General features: G+C 35.1%; 1 protein-coding gene across 1 annotated transcript in view; it reads right to left on the bottom strand.

The window, feature by feature from the left end:
• Positions 1-19,258, bottom strand: part of crp (transcription factor cropped) — an 83,026-nt gene extending 63,768 nt beyond the window's left edge. The window contains exons 1-2 of the mRNA XM_090379951.1: positions 19,080-19,258; positions 15,011-15,176 (exon numbers count right to left, since the gene is read on the bottom strand). Of these exons, the coding sequence (XP_090236077.1) occupies positions 15,011-15,176; positions 19,080-19,168 (255 nt within the window). The 5' untranslated portion in view covers positions 19,169-19,258. The remainder of the gene's footprint in view (positions 1-15,010; positions 15,177-19,079) is intronic.
• Positions 19,259-19,876: the final 618 nt, after the last annotated feature.

The following is a 19,876-nucleotide window of genomic DNA, read 5'->3' on the forward strand; positions in this document are numbered from 1 at the left end:
TGCATAATCATCCTTACAACTACTATTATGTTAATTAATGATCCCTCACAAATTCTAGGCACTTATAAACTACACTGAAGAAATACAAAAGTTTTCTTTATCAAACTAATATATATTTTAAGTTTTAAAACATTTGTAAGATTTTATGAGCAAGCTTTTATTTTATAAACAAGATTTTAAGTTGTTGTCAACTTGTACAAACGCATGAGCTCTTGGTAGAACTTCACTTTTACATAATTGATTAACTAAGTAATGTGCATTTTATGTAGCAGGAAAAAATAAATTTCAATAAAGCCAGTTACAAACTTAATATCAAATATGTTGTATAATGAGGTAGAGCTCCTCTTCTGAGATTCGACCATACAGAGCGATGGTGATGGTGGCATCCATGATATTCCAAAGCTAATCGACATGCACACAAATTTCAAAATGCTTCATATGTGAAGTCAGAAAATCTTTGGGGCAATACCAGGTGCCATTATAAAAATTTTTGATGGTACATATACCTGGCACCTGTGATTTGTTATGCCAGTGGTAGTAAGTAACACAAAAACTACTCCTTGTTAGAGTCTATAGTTTAAGTTATACATTTCTTAAAATGGGAAAGACTAACTATCCCGTACCTCGGTCAGGTCACCATGTAAATGCATGGCTCCAAACATTGTAATTTGCAGAATTCAAGTCAGTCTTTTATGTTGAAATGCAACAAATTATGGGGTAGTGTTGAATTGTATATAACATAAGATGCATAATTAGTATTAGCAATGGCCACATGGTGCAAGGAAGCGTATGGCCTATGCTGCACCAGCCAAAAAAATAAAATAAAACAAATAAATAAAAATAATAAGAAAATTTTAAAGAGACAACCTATGCATTTCCCTCCTCCCATAGGTAACTATCCAGCTGACTTTTGAATTTCCCCAAACTGTCAGCCTCTACCACTCATGTAGGTAACTGATTCCAGTAATTTTTATATAACTCTGGCTAAAATAAAACAGCCTCTACTACCCATGTACATAACTTATTCCAGTAATTTGTAACTCTGGCTAAAATAATACTTCTTGCAATCTAGTCTACCCCCCCCCTGAATTTATGGCCCCTAGTTCTAGAATCATAACCGTGAAAATTTCGTCCTCGTTCATTTTACTTACCTCTCAGAGCCTTAAAGACCTCAATCAAGTCTCCTCTGAGGTGCCTAGTTTCCAAGCTCTGCAACCCACATATTCGAAGTCTTTCCTCACATGGATGCCCTTTTGCCGATCTCACCAGGCGATTAATTCAAATAATTGGATGGTAACTATTATTATTTTTGCTAACATACCATACCTTTTAGAAGAAAACTATTAATTTAACAGGGGAAAAAATTATATACAAAAAAAATCCAGGCATGAATTTGTTAAAATATCTGAGCATGAAATTAAAAATATATGCAGTATATATATTGCAACCTAGAATTTTTACAGTGGGTGGCACCTTGATTGCACATGCTCAAAGCTTTATTTCTATCTATTGTTGACAATTTTTTTAGAATTGTCACTTTCTGAATGAAGATTATAAAATTTTGTTGAAAAATGATTATCAAGGCACGCACATGGGTGAAAAAGCTTTATCGAGTAATGATACAAGCTGTGGGAAACCTTGTGCCGCAACAGACGACAGACTTGTGTCATGTCTTAGTATTATTCAAGCTGATCATCAAAATAAGAACTGAAGACACTCCCAAGTAGGAATACCATATTGTAGTTGCTAATCCATCACATCATGATATTTTTATGAAAGATTCTTTGTTCCAAGTTTTTAATGGCAGATAAGATGGAAGGAGTTGAGCTTTCCAAAGAATAGTGCACCTTCCAATCACGAACTAAATATTTTAAAAACAATAGTGAAAGAAGATAAAACATGCTGTTATCTTTACAACCTTCAAAGAAAACATCTTCTGAATGGAAGTTACCAAAGAAGAAAAAAAAAATTTGATTCACAGATCTAAAAGGTAAAAGTTATGCTAGAGTGCAATTCCAATTCATGTAACCAAATTTATCACTGACGTGATGGAATTTGATTTTAACTGCTACAGTACCAGCATCATTCCCAGACGACCAACAGTTGTGTTTAGCTATCAGTCACTAACCAGTAGTAGAGTCGTCTCAAAACAAAGAGTCAATTTTCTAGGCACAACACATATCATATTTTTTTAAGACTACTTAAGGCGGTACTTGACTCATTAAGACCTTCACGTGTTGGAAGAAATAAGTGAAAATCATAACCTCTATTAAAATTTAAATGTTTATATTTTAATTTATAATAAATTTTGATTTATTATAAAACCTGTATGTATAATAATAATTAAAATACTATTATTACAAATCTATCATTACACTATTACAAAACCTGTATTTATATTAATAATTAAAATAAAACTGAAAATATCCTATGTGTTGTGTATTTTTTCAATCACTCTGTACAATTAGCCTTGTTGATCGATTCGGTCCTGGAGAGATTGTGCAGGGCTCAAGAGGTAGAATTTTTCTCAGCCCGATCTGTGCTTGTTAACAAGGGAGAGTGCTTCTACAGGGATGGGATACACTTATATAGAAAGAGTGCAAAAATATTTGCTGATGCTATCGAGGCAGAGTTAGGTGGGTCGGAAAACTGCTAGCTTGGGGCTAATAGATTAACAGTAGCCACTGGCAGAGGTGAAAGTGATTCTTGCACTGCTTCTATTGAAATGCAATTGAGCAGCAGCCTAGAAAGCAAAGCAATGGGGATTTCCAGGACTGCTAGGGGTCATAGTGAAACAAGTAAATACATGGGCTTAGGGTAACTAAGAGTAGAAACAAGTGCATGTATACTTGCATGTACACCAATGCTAGGAGTGTAGTTAATAAATTTGATGAGTTTGAAATACTGGTCAAGACATCAAGGGCAGATATTGTTGGGATATCAGAGATGTGGTGTCACACAGACATAAGCAGTGCAGAATTGGAATTTGGGGAGTACAATGTGTACAGAAAGGATAGACAGGACAGAAATAGAGGAGGGGTTATGCTGTTAGTTAAGAAACACAAAATCTAAGGAAGTGCATCCAACTGATGTAGGGGGACAATGCAATATTGAGTCTGTTTGGTGTGACATAAGCCCTGGGCTTATGTCACACCAAAATTAGAGTAGGAAAAATTAGAGTAGGTGTGTGTTATAGGATAATGAATCTGATGAGTATAATAAGAAATTGTGCAGAGAAATAGAGTGGGTCAGTAAATCAGAGTGTCTTATAATGGGAGATTTTAATCTCCAAGAGGTTGACTGGAATTTGTGGGTTGGTCACTCACACACTAGCAAGGCTTTTGTGGATTTATTGGACGATTGTTTTCTATAGCAGCATGTTCGGAAAGCAACTAGAGGGAGTAATACTCTTGATCTGATTATCAGTAGTGATTCTTCATGCATTGAGAATCTGCAGATAAAAGAACCACTAGGTGGTAGTGATCACAGTGTGCTGAAGTGGAATTTACTCAAAGTTGGTAACCACCATCAGGGGTAAAGGGAAGGGTTTTTGCTTTCGTAAAGGTGACTACAATGGTCTGAGACAGTATTTAAATTCCATACAGTGTGACCAACTGATGATGTTACCAACAACAAATTCAAAATAGAAAGCATTCAAAGAATTAATCTTGGAAGCTACTAGGCTTTTCATACCAACTAAGAAATATTGTTAAAAATTTAGACCTAAATGCAATATATATTGTTATAAAATAAACTATTTGAATTCTACAAGGCTTTCCCATCTGAAGATTTTCTGCTAATAAAAGAAAATGCCATGAAAATGGCTACTTTTTTCAGATCAACGTATGTTTGCAAGCAGATTTTTTCACTCTTAAAATCAAATAAATATTTAAAAAGAAACAGAATAACAGATGAGCATTTTTTTTTTTTTTTTTAAATGAAAACCCAAAACACAAGGTATTAAAACCTATAGTACCATGTTTGGGTTGGAATTTGAGAAGATGAAAGAAGATATTTGTTGACATTAGACTTTAACTTCTGCAGACTGTAATTTTCAGGAAATATGTATGAAGGAAGGTTGTTCCAGAAAACGGCAGTTGAATGAATAAACAAGAAAGATGAAGAGTTGGTTCTGTGAGTTTGAAGTTGGACAGTAAATGGATGTTGGCTCGTGGCGGCACGTGTTCGGACTGTTTTGAAAGAGAGAGCAGGAATTGCAGAAGCAAATTCAGAAGAGCAGTGCCCGTGGAAGTATCTGTAGGAAAGGCATGCAGCAGAAACAAAGTCTATAAGACAGCGAGTGGAGAGGCTCTGTTAGAGATGTCATTAATTAACCCAGTGTTTTCAACCGGGGTGCTGCAACAACATTCTTAGGTTTCCGTGTAATTTTGGTTTAAGTTACTTAAAAGTTGTTTTTTTTTTTTTTTTGAAATTTATACATTTATTTCATTATAAAAAGGTGTACAGTATCTTTTTACTTTTGCGGTGATCTAAAATTGATGCTTTATTTAGTACCTCTATATAAAGAATAAAATTATTATATAGGTATATATATAAAAAAGGTCAAAAACCACTGTGTAGGAGTTTCATTTGGCCTAGGATTGCCATGAAAAAAATTATTGTGACACTAAGGGCACCGTGAACCGAGAAAGGTTGGGAACCTCTGAATTAACCTAACTGCCCTCTTCTGAATGGAATCTAGAAGCCCAAGAGAGGTTTTGGGGGCACCGCCCCAGATGTGGGAACCATATATTCCATGGTAGGGCGGATTTGCGATTTGTACAGAATGAACAACTGTTTGGAAGAAAAGAAAAACCAAGTTTTTTAGATGCAGAGGAAGCAATATTTGTAATGTGCTTGTGCCAAGAGGGATTAGAAGTCAGGGTAATCCCCAAAAGAGATATATCATCTTGCTTAGAAATCTGAGTGTCATCAAAGATAAGCATAGGAGCAGAAGAATCCTTTTTGCGAGATACAAGACAGGACTGAAATCAACTAAGTTGTCTTTGCCCCACTGGAGAATTACCTGGAGATTGGCATTTAAGGAATTGGTTGCGGATATTCGAGAAGTTGAAGCTGATTGAAGAGGGCAAAGTTTCTCAAACTGGAAAGTGGAATGCAATGTGCTATCATCAGCAAAACTATGGAGAGGATTTCCAGTTAATGGAAGAAGATCATTAATATACAAGAGGAAAAGAATGGAGGGAAAGAACTGAACTTTGGGGGACACCAGCATTAGTAGTGAAGTTAGAAGACAGAGAGCCATCTACCATCACCCACCGTGAGCCGTGAGAGAGAAAACTGGATAACCAATTACAAAGAACAGTTGGCAAACCATAAGATGGAAACTTGTTTAGAAGATCTTTATGCCAAACACAATCTAAAGCCTTTGAGATGTCAAGAGCAACTGCTTGTGTTTCACTGAACTTTTCCATTGAATTTGTCCATAAATTGACAACATAGGCCAGAATATCACCACTGTGGATCGACACTGACGGAACCCATACTTGCGATTGTTGATCAGACGGAAGGTTTCTAGATAGTTTAAGAGTTGACGATTAAGTGATTTCTCCATTACTTTAAGAAAGAGTAGCAGTAATTGGATGGGAGGGATTTGTCACCCTTTTTTGGAACTGGCTGGATATGAGCAAATTTCCAAGCAGAAGGAAAAACACCTTTGGAATAAGAAAGTGAATAAAGGTGGCATAGAACAGGAGTAAGTTCAGGAGCACAGGTTTTGAGAACAAGTGGAGAAATACCATCAGGACCTGGAGCTCCATCGAGAAATACCATTAGGACATAATCTTCATTATGTATTGAGATTGGCGTCACAAATTTGCAACCAAATTTTGAAAAATTATTTTAAAATATCTAGCCTCAATCATCTCATTAAATGTTAAGTTTTGTCCAGTAAATGTTGTTATTTTCTATTGTACTTAAAATAAAATTTTTGAATATTTAAATTTTAGGTTTATCATTATATTTATTTATTCACCTTAATATTGAAAAGCAGTGATCCTTTTCAGGTTGTAAATTTTCTAAAATGAGCATTTAAAAGCAAAAGTAAAGTATTTATTTTTAAACAAAAGATTTCAAACAGAAACAAAAGTAAAGTATTTAAAAAAACAAACAAAAGTAAGTCATATTTTTATAATTTTAATAAAATATAAAAAATATTTCACTGACAGATTTGTTTCACATAAGTGCTGGGAATTTGCATTTTTTTTATATAGCTTGAAAAGAAAAAACGGTAACATGAAAATAGAAACTTCCTTTTACGAGTAGGTTGTGTGTCATATTTTCTATAAAATACGACACACAATCTTTTCTCGAATCACTCTGTGCAGTCCACAAAGCAAATCTAACTTTGAATACACCCCCCCCCCCGTACAGGAAAAGGTTGGACACCACTGGTTTACACGATCCAGTCAACCAGAGGTGATATTCTCTGCTTTCTGAATGCAAATATGCAGCTTCAGATTTTTTATCTACTAGAGAGACACCCCCTTACTTTTAGAACTTTTTCTTCCAATTTGGCCAAAGAAACTAGATATTTTTGTCAAGCAACCCTTCAAACTAGAGGCTGATTAATGCAATCATAGTGAGAAGAAAGCCCAAAAATGTTTTTTCACTATCCAATCCAGATAGACTCAATCCTGTGGTTTCAAGTTTGGGATCGAAACAATCATCAGAAAAGCCAGTAGCGAAAGTGTTAAGGCATCAACAGGGGTTTGTTTGTTATTTGTTTTTTTTTTTTTTTAGGAGCATTAGCAACTAAGGCCATATTGCTCCATGAATATGTGGTGGTCATTCCCTGACCTTTCCGCATCCTCCGTATTTGGTGGTGACGGGCTCGAACCCGGTCTAATCAAGAAGCACGTGCTATGCACTGCTGCTCCTTCCCACCTGGCTACGGAGGCGCCATCAACAGGGGTTGAGGGCTGTCTGTATGTATGAATACACTAAATTGCAATCTGTGTATTCATACAGACAGCCTTCATCTTTAGGATAGGCCCATATCTTTTTCAACAGGATAATGCTCCATGACTAGAGAATTGTGTTTTTTACACTTTGTGATAAATGCAGAATTTTTAATAAATGCGAAATTAATGCAAAAAAATTAAGAATTTCTTTAAAAAATGTAAACTCCTTAAAATATTCCTTTTTCTGTCACGGTAAATACTTAATTTGACATAAGCTATAATTATTCTTTATGGTAAAGACTTTCCAACCATTAACATATTGAGAACTCTGATTGGTTCCATCCCTTCTAAATTCATTTTCCTTATAGTAAGTAGTTCTGGAAGGCATAGGCTATTGTTTTGATGGTGCATAAGAAGGCATAGGCAGGTGGCAGAAAAATTCAAAACAAAAGTCCCTATGGAAGTTGCTCGTATCATTATCTGTTACTGCTGGTGGTCAATTATTCACGTAATTAGTATTTTCACGTTTTTCTGAAACTGTCGAAATAACAGAACATTGAGAGTGGATATACATACAGCGCAAATATCTTGCAGTTCCGGGAAAAAAAAAAAAAAAAAAAACAAGTCACATGATTACTGTATTTGTATACGTTCGCCATTTTCGAAGTGAATTCTATACTGATAAAGGATTATACAGTGTTTTACATTTATTTTAAATTGAAAGCCCCTCACTATAACATTAGGAGCCAATAAAACTCATACAGAGAAGAAACGAATAATAACATTAAAGCTTAGTGACAAACTTTATACAATAAAATATTCCTGAAAAACATTGTTCTGTTAATTTTGTAGAGCAGTATATAATACGACTACCAAATCAGAAAAATTCCATGATCCAGCAAGGACACGGTCCCAAGGATGCTGTATGTATAACCAAACATTAGGGTCACCTAGAAAGTTAATTCATATACCCATGTGTACTGTGTCTGTAAATTGCATGTATTCTCTGGTCAATTTGCCTGTTTTGCTGGACAAAAAAAAAAAAAAAACCTTGCTATCTGCCCGAGACCGGCAAACTCAGCCAAGGAGTGAAAAAGGCCCATAAGAGTTCTTCGTGTCATCGACGGGATTAGAACCCGCGCCTTTCCCACCCAGTGGGAGGAGGACGGTGATAATACCACACTGTGCTACTCATGCAGACTAAACTTGAAGAAAATAGAACGGGACGTAAGCAGGAGTGTATATAACACTGGATTGTCATGATGTTTGTTTTTTTTTATGTGCAGTTAATAAAATTGCATTCTTAATCTCTCTTTGTTATTTAGCCTCATTATTTCTGCATTAAATATATTAAAAATAAGAAAAACTTTCTAGATAATGGAAAAATTGAAATAACGGCACGTTGAATCCCCGAAGGTGTCGTTATTCTGAAAGTCTACTGTGATTGATATATTACAGTACCACATGCAAGGTAACTTTTCCAAATAATAACAACACTCATAATTTCATTGTTAATAAAGATTATTAAATAATTGCCATTAAAATTTTATTCAGTAAAAATAATATGATAAAATTTATTTTTCTAGTAATCCTAACATTGTGAGATGAATGAAAATTGATATTCATGAGAGAGCAGCAAAATTCAAAGAATGCTTTTATATAAATGAGAACATTTTGATACGTAAAAATTGCAATCGACAACTAGACTGGAATAAGAAGGTTAATCTTGAAAAATATTTCAAAGTGTTAATTGTCTTAAACAACTATTGAAACCTTCAACCAGACAATCTCACAGTCACCAGTCAACAATAACAGGGATTTTAGATGCCAGGAAGCATGGGAGAACAAGTCCATTTTTATTCAAGGCACAGTATTAATGTGCCTCAAAGCAAAAATTCCTCTGGAAAAATTGGATGACCCTGCAGAGCAACAAATATTGTACAAGATTCTGGGGATCTGCCGTGTGTGGACCATTTATGGAGGGAATATTTGCAAATTTGCAGAGCAAGCATTAAAGCAGAAATCAAACAAAATATCAAAGATAAACATATGGTGATAGTAGTAGAAAAAACATCAGATAAAAAGGAAAACTGTATTTGCAGTTTTATTTAAAACAGCATTGCCATCTTATGAACAGAAAACATATTCAGCATCTTGTAATTTTTAAGAGACTGAATGCCACCATGCTGTCAAGCTTTTTTTCAACGCTTTAAAAAAGAATACGATATTTCTTATACAAATGTGTTAGGGCTTATTTCTGATTCTGCACATTTAGATGCCAGGAAGCATGTAAAGGAGAACAAGTCCGTTTAAAAAAAGAGTTTAAAGCAAGTTATCATATACAGTTTCAAAGTTTTAACAACAAATCAAATTTTACATTTACAATGTTGGGCACACAAAATTAGTTTAGTAGGAAATATTTTTATGAAGGAATTAAAATCTTTCAATGAAGTAATAATCAAAATAAAAATGGTATTTCAAGAAAAATTAAGTCAAAGTACATAATTTTTGGAAACATTTTATCCACATCTTTCTGCAAAATTATTTCCAAGCCCAGTCATTACATAGAAGTCATGGTTTCATTCAGTGAAATATTTAGATAAATATTTCAATCCATTATTTGATTTCTTCAAAAATTCTGATAGCATACATGATACAACAGCAAAAAAAATAAATAAAAATAAAAAATAGAAATGAGTTGGATCCATCAATAACGATTGAATGTAAATATGTAAGTGAAATTTGTGATAAATTCATTCCTTTATTGGATTCTTCTAATGAATCCAATAAAGATCCATAATGATACAGTTGTATCATTATGGATCTGTATTAAAAATGGCCTACAAAATAATGTAGATAGCATTTTTCTAGCAGAAACTTCAGAATTACTAAGTAATGTGCAAGAAAAAAAAATTTTAAGGAAGATCCAACAAAAACGTTCTATGAGACTTTAAGTGAGCTGTTTAAACAGCTCACTTAAAAGGAAGCAACTGCTTGTAGATGCAGAGCAAACACTGACATTATCTAGAAAAATACCTTTTTTCCCCCCAACTTGACTGTATTGAAGGGTACAAACATTTTTTTTTTAAATGTGCCTCAAAACCTGACATTCTTCAGTTATTGTTGGTCACTAATATAATGTATGAAGAATTTGGAAACATCAATTAAATCAATATGCCCAGCCAATAGTGCTGAGGAAAGAAATCTGCACAATGCTTTCATTTAATTCGTGATTCATAATAAAAATGCTAAATTTTGTTGCTAAAAACACAGATCTCTACCCATGACATACTGTCAGTGCTGTTCGAGAAAGCACATGAACAAATGTGCAAAGCTGGAACGATCAGTACAGTTAGATCATTACCCTGAACCCTACAAGGTGAATTGAAACATTGGGCAACAATGAAACCCACACATCAGGAACAAAAGTGATCACTGTTCTGCAGGAAGAATGGAGGATTGTATCCACTGCATTCTAGCATTTTAGTGAAGAGCCTACCCAGGAGGGTGGGATGTGTCATAATCGACAAAGGAGATCTGACACATTACCAAAGTGAGTGCAATGACATTAATGTGCATTGGGATATTTTTTCGACAGTAGTGGTTATATGTATGCCAGGTTAGGTTCGGTAACCAGTTCAACTTTCCTAACAGTGAGGTAATTTTAATGTTCACAACTCCAGCTGGCTTCCTTTTTCTAGTCACACCGACCCAGCTGGTCGAGATGCTAAGACTTTTGCAATTACTTATGACCTTGCACAGATTGTTCATTTACCTACACGAATACTGGACAATCCTAATCATACAGCCAACACGCTTGATCTTTTTCTCACAAACAAACCTTCTAAGTACACGATCAAAGTGAGAGGTCCTTTAGGCACTTCAGATCACAAATTGGTGATTGTCTCTTTTCCAATGGAGCCTTTATCTCACAGCTATTCCCAACCTCGTGTTGTTTGGCATTACAAGAATACAAAATGGGATGACCTGCGAGATTTCTTTTCCTTGGTCGGATTATTGTTTCAAAACTTCTGATGTCAATGTTTGCTCAGATCGTGTCAGTGAAATTATTCTTGCAGGAATGGAATCCTTTATCCCACACTCCACTTTAAAATCTCGTCCTTTATCTAAACCTTTGTTTTCCAATAAATGTGCTAAGGCTGTTCAAGAGAATTTTGCATATTGTAATTGGCTTGTTTCTAATTCTTCAGTTTCATTTCTGCCTACACCAAAGTGTGCAACAATTGTAAAGCAGTTATTAATCAGTCCAAACTAGAGTTTGAACAGGCTAAGAGTAGAAAACTTGCTTCTTGCCCTAATGGAAGCCGAGCAAACTTTTGCCCATCTCTGTCCAAACCAGATGGTTCTGTTGTCACTTCAGCCAATGATAAAGCTGACCTGTTAGCATCCTACTTTTCTTGCAACTCTTGTATTGATGATCTTTTAAACCACCTCCCACCATTCCCAGTACACTCCATTCAATGTCTCCTGTGATTTTTCGTCAAAAGGATGTCAGAAGGATTTTGACGAATCTTGACGCTAAGAAAGCTCCAGGTCCCGATGGTATTTCTCCACTTTTTCTTAAAATCTGTGCTCCTGAACTTACTCCTATTGTTTGACGCTTTTTTTCATTTTCTTATTCCAAATGTATTTTTCCTTCTGCATAGAAATTTGCTTATATCCAGCCAGTTCCTAAAAAGGGTGACAAATCCCTCCCATCCAATTATCGTCCCATTGCAATTACTTCTACTATTTCTAAAGTAATGGAGAAATCAATTAACCGCCAACTCTTAAACTACATAGAAACCTTCCGTCTGATCAACGATCGCCAGTATGGATTCCATCAGTGTCGATACACTGGTGATATTCTGGCTTATGTTACCCATTTATGGACTAATTCAATGGAAAAGTTCGGTGAAACACAAGTAGTTGCTCTTGATATCTCAAAGGCTTTCGATCGTGTTTGGCATAAAGGTCTTCTAAACAAGCTTCCATCTTATGGTTTGCCAACTGTTTTTAGTAATTGGTTATCCAGTTTTCTCTCTGATCGCTCACTGAGGGTGATGGTAGATGGCTCTGTCTTCTAACTTCTCCACTAATGCTGGTGTCCTCCAAGGTTCAGTTCTTTCCCCCACTCTTTTCCTCTTGTATATTAATGACCTTCTTCCACTGACTGGAAATCCTATCCATAGTTTTGCCGATGATAGCACACTGCATTCTACTTTCCATTTTGAGAAACCTTGCCCTGCTCAATCAGCTTCAACTTCTTGAAAATCTGCCACCAATTCCTTAAATGCCGATCTTCAGATAATTCTGCAGTGAGGCAAAGACAACTTAGTTGATTTCAACCCTTCTAAAACTCAGTCTTGTCTTATATCTCGCAAAAAGGATTCTTCTGCTCCTATGCTTATCTTTAGTGACACTCCGATTTCTAGGCAAAATGATATATCTCTTAGGGATTAACCTGACTTCTAATCTCTCTTAGCACAAGCACACATTACAAATATTGCTTCCTCTGCATCTAAAAAACTTGGTTTTCTCTTTCGCTCTCAGTTACTTTTCTTCCAAACAACTGCTCACTCTGTATAAATCACAAATCCGCCCTGCCGTGGAATATTGTTCCCACATCTGGGGTGGTGCCCCCAAAACCTCTCTCAAGCTTCTTGATTCCATTCAGAAGAGGGCAGTCAGGTTAATTAATGATTCATCTCTAACAGTCTCTCCACTCACTGTCTCATAGACGTACTGTTTCTGCTGCACGCCTCTTCTACAGATAATTCCATGGGCACTGTTCTTCTGAATTGGCTTCTATAATTCCCGCTGTCTCTTTCAAAATAGTCCGAACACGTGCCGCCACTAACCAACATCCATTTACTGTCCAACTTCAAACTCACAGAACCAACTTTTCATCTTCCTCGTTTATTCATTCAACTGCCGTTTTCTGGAACAACCTTCCTTCATACGTATTTCCTGAAAATTACAGTCTACAGAAGTTCAAGTCCAATGTCAACAAATATCTTCTTTCATCTTCTCAACCTCCAACCCAAGCACGGTACTAAGTACTATAGGTTCTAATACTTCTCTAATAAAATAAAAAAACTAACCTGATACACTGATTGATGTTAACTGATCTAAGCAGTGTTATAATGAACACTGTACATCCATTTTTGTGCAACTACATTGTATAAGCAACCATACTCATGTCAGTATAAACAAGTAAAGAAATGCAGATATCAAACAATGTTCTCCTTAAGATAAGGAATGCACAACAATTTTTTCTCCATGCACATCAGAAAATATCATAGTAACCCCCAAAAAAACTAGCCATACTCAGTAATTGTAGCATAATAGCTATTCTAAACTCCAGTGTTTTTCTCAGAACTTTCGTTCAGTGTAACAATGACTACTGCATAGGGCAGTAGCTGTTACCATTTACTTTCAAATGGTATTGTGTTAGCGCTCATTATATTCAGCATATTTTAGTTTCTCACGTTTTATTTCATGCCTTTTCTGGAGACTTTGAATATTTAACAAGTCGGCATTCAGTGATTTTCACATTATAAGACAACTGTAGCTGCTTACAGTTTGGCCAGCCACACAGGAAATTTAAAAAATTAGAGGGATTATTAACCCCAAAATAATCAATGGGATTGCAGAGGACATTGCATTTGATGGATATGATACCATCATATTCACCAAATTATTTCCAATTTATACAGCTGATTCATTTCACAACTTAATAAATCTTTATTGACTGTATTGTAGTACCATATCCAATAAACAAAGGAAAAGGTACATTATGTCCCTTTGAGCAATAAGCCAGGGACTAGGGGACTCAATTTTATTTCCAAATTTAAAAAAATAAAGATTTTTAAAAGTGGTATCTATCTATCAAATGCCATGCCATATCAAATGCTAGCTGCAAAGAGTAACATACACATATATTCAATTACTCATAATTTGATCTCAGATTAACCTCAATCTTAAATAAAATTACTAGCAAATTAAGTTTAAAATCACCTTATGATAACCATTTAAAATTATGTTGTCTGCAAAGGGGGGGGGATGCAGCTTTGTCTTAATATGCATTTTAACAAACAAATTGTAGTTTTTGCATACACAGGCAATTGATGACAATTCAAAAAGCACTAATAAATTGAATTTTCCACTTTTTTTTTTTTTTTTTTGCTTCTCAATAACACATACAGCTTTCCTAATAAGGAAACCATAGACCTTTTATAAAGAATTTCTGCAAATTATGAAAAATGTTCTTCATTCCCTGATTCTAAATGAGTAGGTTATCAGTTAAGCTTCTCCCCATTATATAATTCATTCAAACACCTCACCTATGTAAGGTGTTTGAATGTTTCTGTACCCATTTTTTCTTTTCTCTGTTGCAATACCTACACCGGAAGTTCAATGCCGAGCTGGCATTTTGCCATAATAAATAGCAAAAATGCTATTCTCCTTTAGCAGGTTATTATGGCTCTGGTTCTGTAGGCTATGCTTTGCACAATATTATGCAATGTACTCCCACCAACTTCAGAGTAAAATATTTCTGCAGTGTTATGAAATAAAAATCTGATATATTTTCTTATATTTATTGTTCGAACTTCGTAAAATAGAAAAGGTTCACACGATGTGTCCGGGCGGTTAGCTAGTTTCAGACAAGATGCAGACGGCAGACATTCTACCGCTCTCATTACAGAGTCTGAATCAGTAGGGCACTGCCCGGCTTTCCACGTTGGGCTACATCGATCTGTTTCGTCTCCATGGAAACGGAGGTGACATCACCACACATTCATACATTGCAGCATGGTTCACGCCGCTTGTAAAAGAAAATAGGGCTAGGCGCGCGGCAGTGACACACAAGAAAAGCTCAGACGGAGTCTCTTTGGCACTGTGCCAGCAACACTCGGCCATCTGAGAGAAACGCCACGATTGCCTGCCATTTCTGGCCACATCAAGGCAGCTGCTTCGCTCTCTCTAACGCGATCGACGTAGTTTTCAGAATATCACTCCATGCATATAGGGGGGTGTGTGTGTGTAATAGTGACATCAATTCGGGAAGAAAATGAACTGCTTACTTTGCTGAGCTTTTCGCCATCATGATGTGGTAATAAAGTACGCAAGGACTGGAAACCTGCGTTGATACTTTGCATTCGTCTTCGCTCATTACTATTAGCTATTTCTCGACGAATCCGCTTCTCTTGTTCCAGCTGGGTCTTTGGCGATATTGGCCGGCTTCCAAGCCTGACAAAACAAATTTTCTAGAGTTAAACATATGCTATGGATTAACACATAGATTAAAATTGTTTCAGAAAGCTAGTCACTAGTAAACCCCAGCCGAGATCCTATATTCGAGTTTAGACATTCTACAACTAATTTTAAAAACAGTGTACTGTACTCTCTCCAATTACCACAGGTTTTTTAGAAATTACAGCCTACATGCTTGCCCTAAGTAACATTTAAAAAACTTATATTTAGTCCATTCTATGGGGAGTACCAGTGATAACTGAAAGGTACATTTTCATCTCTGAATATTCAGGTTATACTAATGAAATTTCTCTAAGCACTCAGCATTTTGAAAAAGAATCACGGGAAGAAAAACAAACTGAGGAATTAAAAAATTATTCCGCATTGATGACCCATTCATTTTTCTGATTTTTAGACAAAAGTATATGGGGTTATATCCCCCTACTCCAACTCTTTTTTTTTTATTATTATTATTTCTTTTTCAGGTTATCGATGTTGAATATGGAAAACTGGAATAGTTCAAATATATAAAAATGTCCCCAAAACAAATGGCATTAACATGAAAAACATTCTCAGATTTACCATATTTTACCAGTACAATATCAAAAATAAGTTGCAAATATACCAGTTACGGTACATTCCAATTTCAGGATAATCGTCAATGAACGAATTTCTAAAAATCATCTTCATTTTTAAACAGAAACTACTATATCCCTTCAAACAATACTTCATTGTATACAATAAAAAAAAAAAAAAAAAACTAATGAATATTTCAAATGTGTGGGGCTGCCTCTAACGCGCCCGCCCGATTTAGTCATTAATCTACTTTCAAGTTGCGTATGATGTTTTCTTTGCCCTTAGTCTCATTGGGACAAGGCCCTTTAAAGTTATGTTTTAAATGATAAAGTGAATGCGCGTTAATTATACGATATTAAAAACCCAATTTATTATATTTATTATGCACACAACCTAAACCGGGTTTCCTAATTCAAATTGAGGTCTGAAAGCATTACTATCCGAAGACCAAAACAAAATGTTGTAAATAATATTAAATTCTCACTTAAATATCGTGAAACATCAGAGAGGGAGAAGGGGGGAAAAAATTTTCCTACAGCAATTTGTCACTGCGTGATTGCCACTTCGACCATTTCCAACAGAGATACGAGCATCTATGTACAGCAATTAAATGCCTACTTCATTACTGTGTCAAAACGTTTTCACAGATAGTTCACTGTGGAAAAATCCTGTATACAAATATTCTTGTTGTATCTAGTTTGTTATAATCTAAAAACGTAAACATATAGAATAAAGTATACAATAAAACAAATAAAGGGCGAGGCGACAAAAAAAAAAAAAACTTCGGTCATAGTTACTGGTTAAATATAAACCAGTATTGTCATGTGAGATGAAATACAATTTATAAAAGCGATTTTTCCCTAGCGAAAAAAATAAATAAGAGCTTGTTTAAAATTACACAAATAATTTTTTTAAAATGAGAAAAAAGAATGTACTGAATGATATCTGGAATGCAACAAACCTTTTAAAGATATTTCTGCAGAAAACTTAAACTAAAAACATAAACCAGTGCTAAAAATACGATTCTGATAAGAAACACGTGAAAAGTCTAGAATTTTTAAAAATAAAATTATAAGGATAGATAGATAAATGCAGTGTAATCTGTCTTTAAATGATATAAGACATATTACAGCATTACGCAGAGATAAGACTTCTAATAAAGTGCTGACGGAAGTGAAAGCAGATTTTCATGTTTTGCATTAATCCATAAATCGAAAGTATAAAAGATAATTTAAACTTTATAAAGAACAAAGATCTTGGTACAATGTTTTATAATAAAAGGTAGCAAACAAAAAATATATGTAAAATGCATATGATAACAGTGAGAGGGAGAAGCCACGTATAACGGCAGAACAGCAGCAGCTGATTTTACCAGACTTGTCCTCCAGTTACAACATCGTTAGCAGATGCCAGACGCCAGGCGACCTATCTCGGCCGCGACGTTGGCACGATGCCAACTCATGGACGCCATTACACGCCGGCCGGCCTGCGCACTAACATAAAGAAAGAGAAGAGTATTTGCCTTGCTCGCACAAAGAGCAAGGAGAGCACGTGGCAAAGGTACATCCGAGCCCAGCATTCAATGCACTTGTATTTAGCTTAAACTGTCGATCGTTTAAGTATAAGCAATTTTCAACGTCCTTTTAAAGGTTAAAAATTTTATTTAAATAAGTGACGAACCAAATTAAAACCCTTCGTAATTACGCAATACAGCCAAAAGTAACAGGGGTTACAAAATAAAACAAAGAAAACAGCTTATGACGGGAGTTATCATACTCAGGTGGCTTCATTCTTTGTGCATGAGCTGTTTCTGGATCCTACCGATATTTTTTTTTTTATGAAATATGAAAAATTTAATAATCATTCGCATTTCACATTCCAATTAAGCTTCTGCTCCTCTCATAATGGTGGTTGCTAACTCAGTCGTTTTAAATCCCCGGAAATATAAAAAATCTTAAAAATTAAATTACAGATTCTTGACTTAAGTTGTTCAGTTCACAATGCTAATGGCAGATAAATTATTATATCACGTAAATAATAAATTTACATGATATTTTTGATATCAGTGTGTGCACCAGAAAAATAGCTCATATTTATTCATTATCATTGTTCATTCACTTTGTATTGGAAATTAAAAATAACTAGGAATTGCTAATCCGTTAAAAACAGAAGTGGCCGAGTTTAAAAGGTCTATGGAATAGAGATAACCTGAAGCAGGAAATACCCTAACCCCATGTGTTGGATTGTTAATTAAAAAGTAAACACAGTATAATAAAAAAAAAAGTGTAAAGAAATATCACCGAAAAACACGAAGGCTGAGTAGGTAGGCATGCCTAAACAGAAATACAATTATGCAGAATGCAAAATATATAATGGGAAAAGGACAGCTTGGGTCTACGTGTGATTGAGTATTAATGCCTATAAACAAAGTACTACATTCCTAATTGCAAACAAACAATTGAAAGTCAGTACTATAAGTTCAAACATTCACAATATATGAACGTTATAATAAAGTTTAAATACGATATGGTTCTGCCAAAAATTTAAATTTTAAGTTAATAATCGCAGTTATCAGACTATAACAACTTATAGTCTGATAAGAAACAGCTGCTATAAACTACATAAAAAAGGGGGAGAAAATAACACAGTAACACGATAATGTAGAATCAAACAGTACAATGCTTCACATGCGTACTAATGAATTAACAAGTCTAAACTGTATTTAAAAGTTAACAAATAAACACTAAGCATAAAAATATAAACACTAAGTGAATGAATATCGTCAGCTGACTTCAGGTACTTAACTGTAATACACAATTTAAAAAATAAGTAAAACATCCGTTGAATTCAACTTCAAAACAATCTTCATATAAATAGCGGTTGAATACTCTAAATTATACCCCATTTTAATGTTAAAAATAATTGAAAAGCATATCAGAGGCAAAAATAAATGCATATTAAAGGAAAATAACGTAATCATATTAAACGGCCGTCCAACTATCCATCTCAGCTGATGCCATGACTGAATGACTCAGCTACAATAACGCCTACTATTACATTACAGTGCCATTATCAAGCAATGTTGACAGCCACTTCGAAAACCCAAACCATTTAATCTCAAAAATATTATACACAACGACAATAAGAAACAATATAAGCAGTGTTCACAATTTAAAGCGAATAAAAATAAGCATTATAACAGCTCTACCACCTGACCAGCTGACGAGACGCACCATCTGACGAGCGATCTACAAACGTTACCATATCCTCCTACTACGATACTACAGCGAGTAACAAGGCGGGTTGCCATTGCCAACACCCTACCTGCATAGGCTGCCGATCACTTCCTCCTCCTGCCGGCGGAAATCATGACATATTCGTTTCTTCTCACCATTTCGATGATATAACGCCATCGTTCTCTAACTTCCAACCTCACTTGATATTAAAACAAAAATCCACTAAAGTATATTTTTAAAAAACAACTGCAGCTATTCACAATGCGCGTCCACACCTTGATTCACCGAATGGCTGCGTTTGGCGGGAAACGCGTGCTCCAAAAGAGAGTGTACTCGTACTCTTACGATTATTATACATAAATAGTTTAATGCGCCCCAATTTAAATGCTTTACTATACAACGTTACTCCTAAGTTCATTATTATATTTTAAAACATATATATCGACTGTGTGTCGCTATGCGGAAACAAGTATGTGGAACTATATTTCTCATCGGACTCTTTTATTAGCAATGCGGCAGATCAGCTGTCATGCTGGCAAGAAGACGCGGGAAAGCTTGGTCAACAGGCACCAGCTGGCTGAATAACAAGTTGGGAGAATTTGTGTAAATGTATAATAAAATTGGCCAAAAATCGAGATTTTAATAAAAATTTGTACACTATTTTTTCCTTTAGATGGGTTAGATATCCTATACGATTAAATATCATAAAAATATTATGGACTTATAGGAAAATATTAAAGATTAAGCTGAATATTTATTTCAAGAAGGGAAATTCTTACTAGTACGTTACTACGTCTGGAACGAAAGCCGGGCAATAACTGCCTGAATCACGTGACTCGCGGGAAGCCATCAGCGCCATTGGTTGGATTTTACAAATGAATACCG

The sequence above is a fragment of the Mastigoproctus giganteus genome, chromosome 8 (assembly GCF_048544385.1).
Source record: "Mastigoproctus giganteus isolate SK-2022 chromosome 8, ASM4854438v1, whole genome shotgun sequence".
NCBI classification, from domain to species: domain Eukaryota; kingdom Metazoa; phylum Arthropoda; class Arachnida; order Uropygi; family Thelyphonidae; genus Mastigoproctus; species Mastigoproctus giganteus.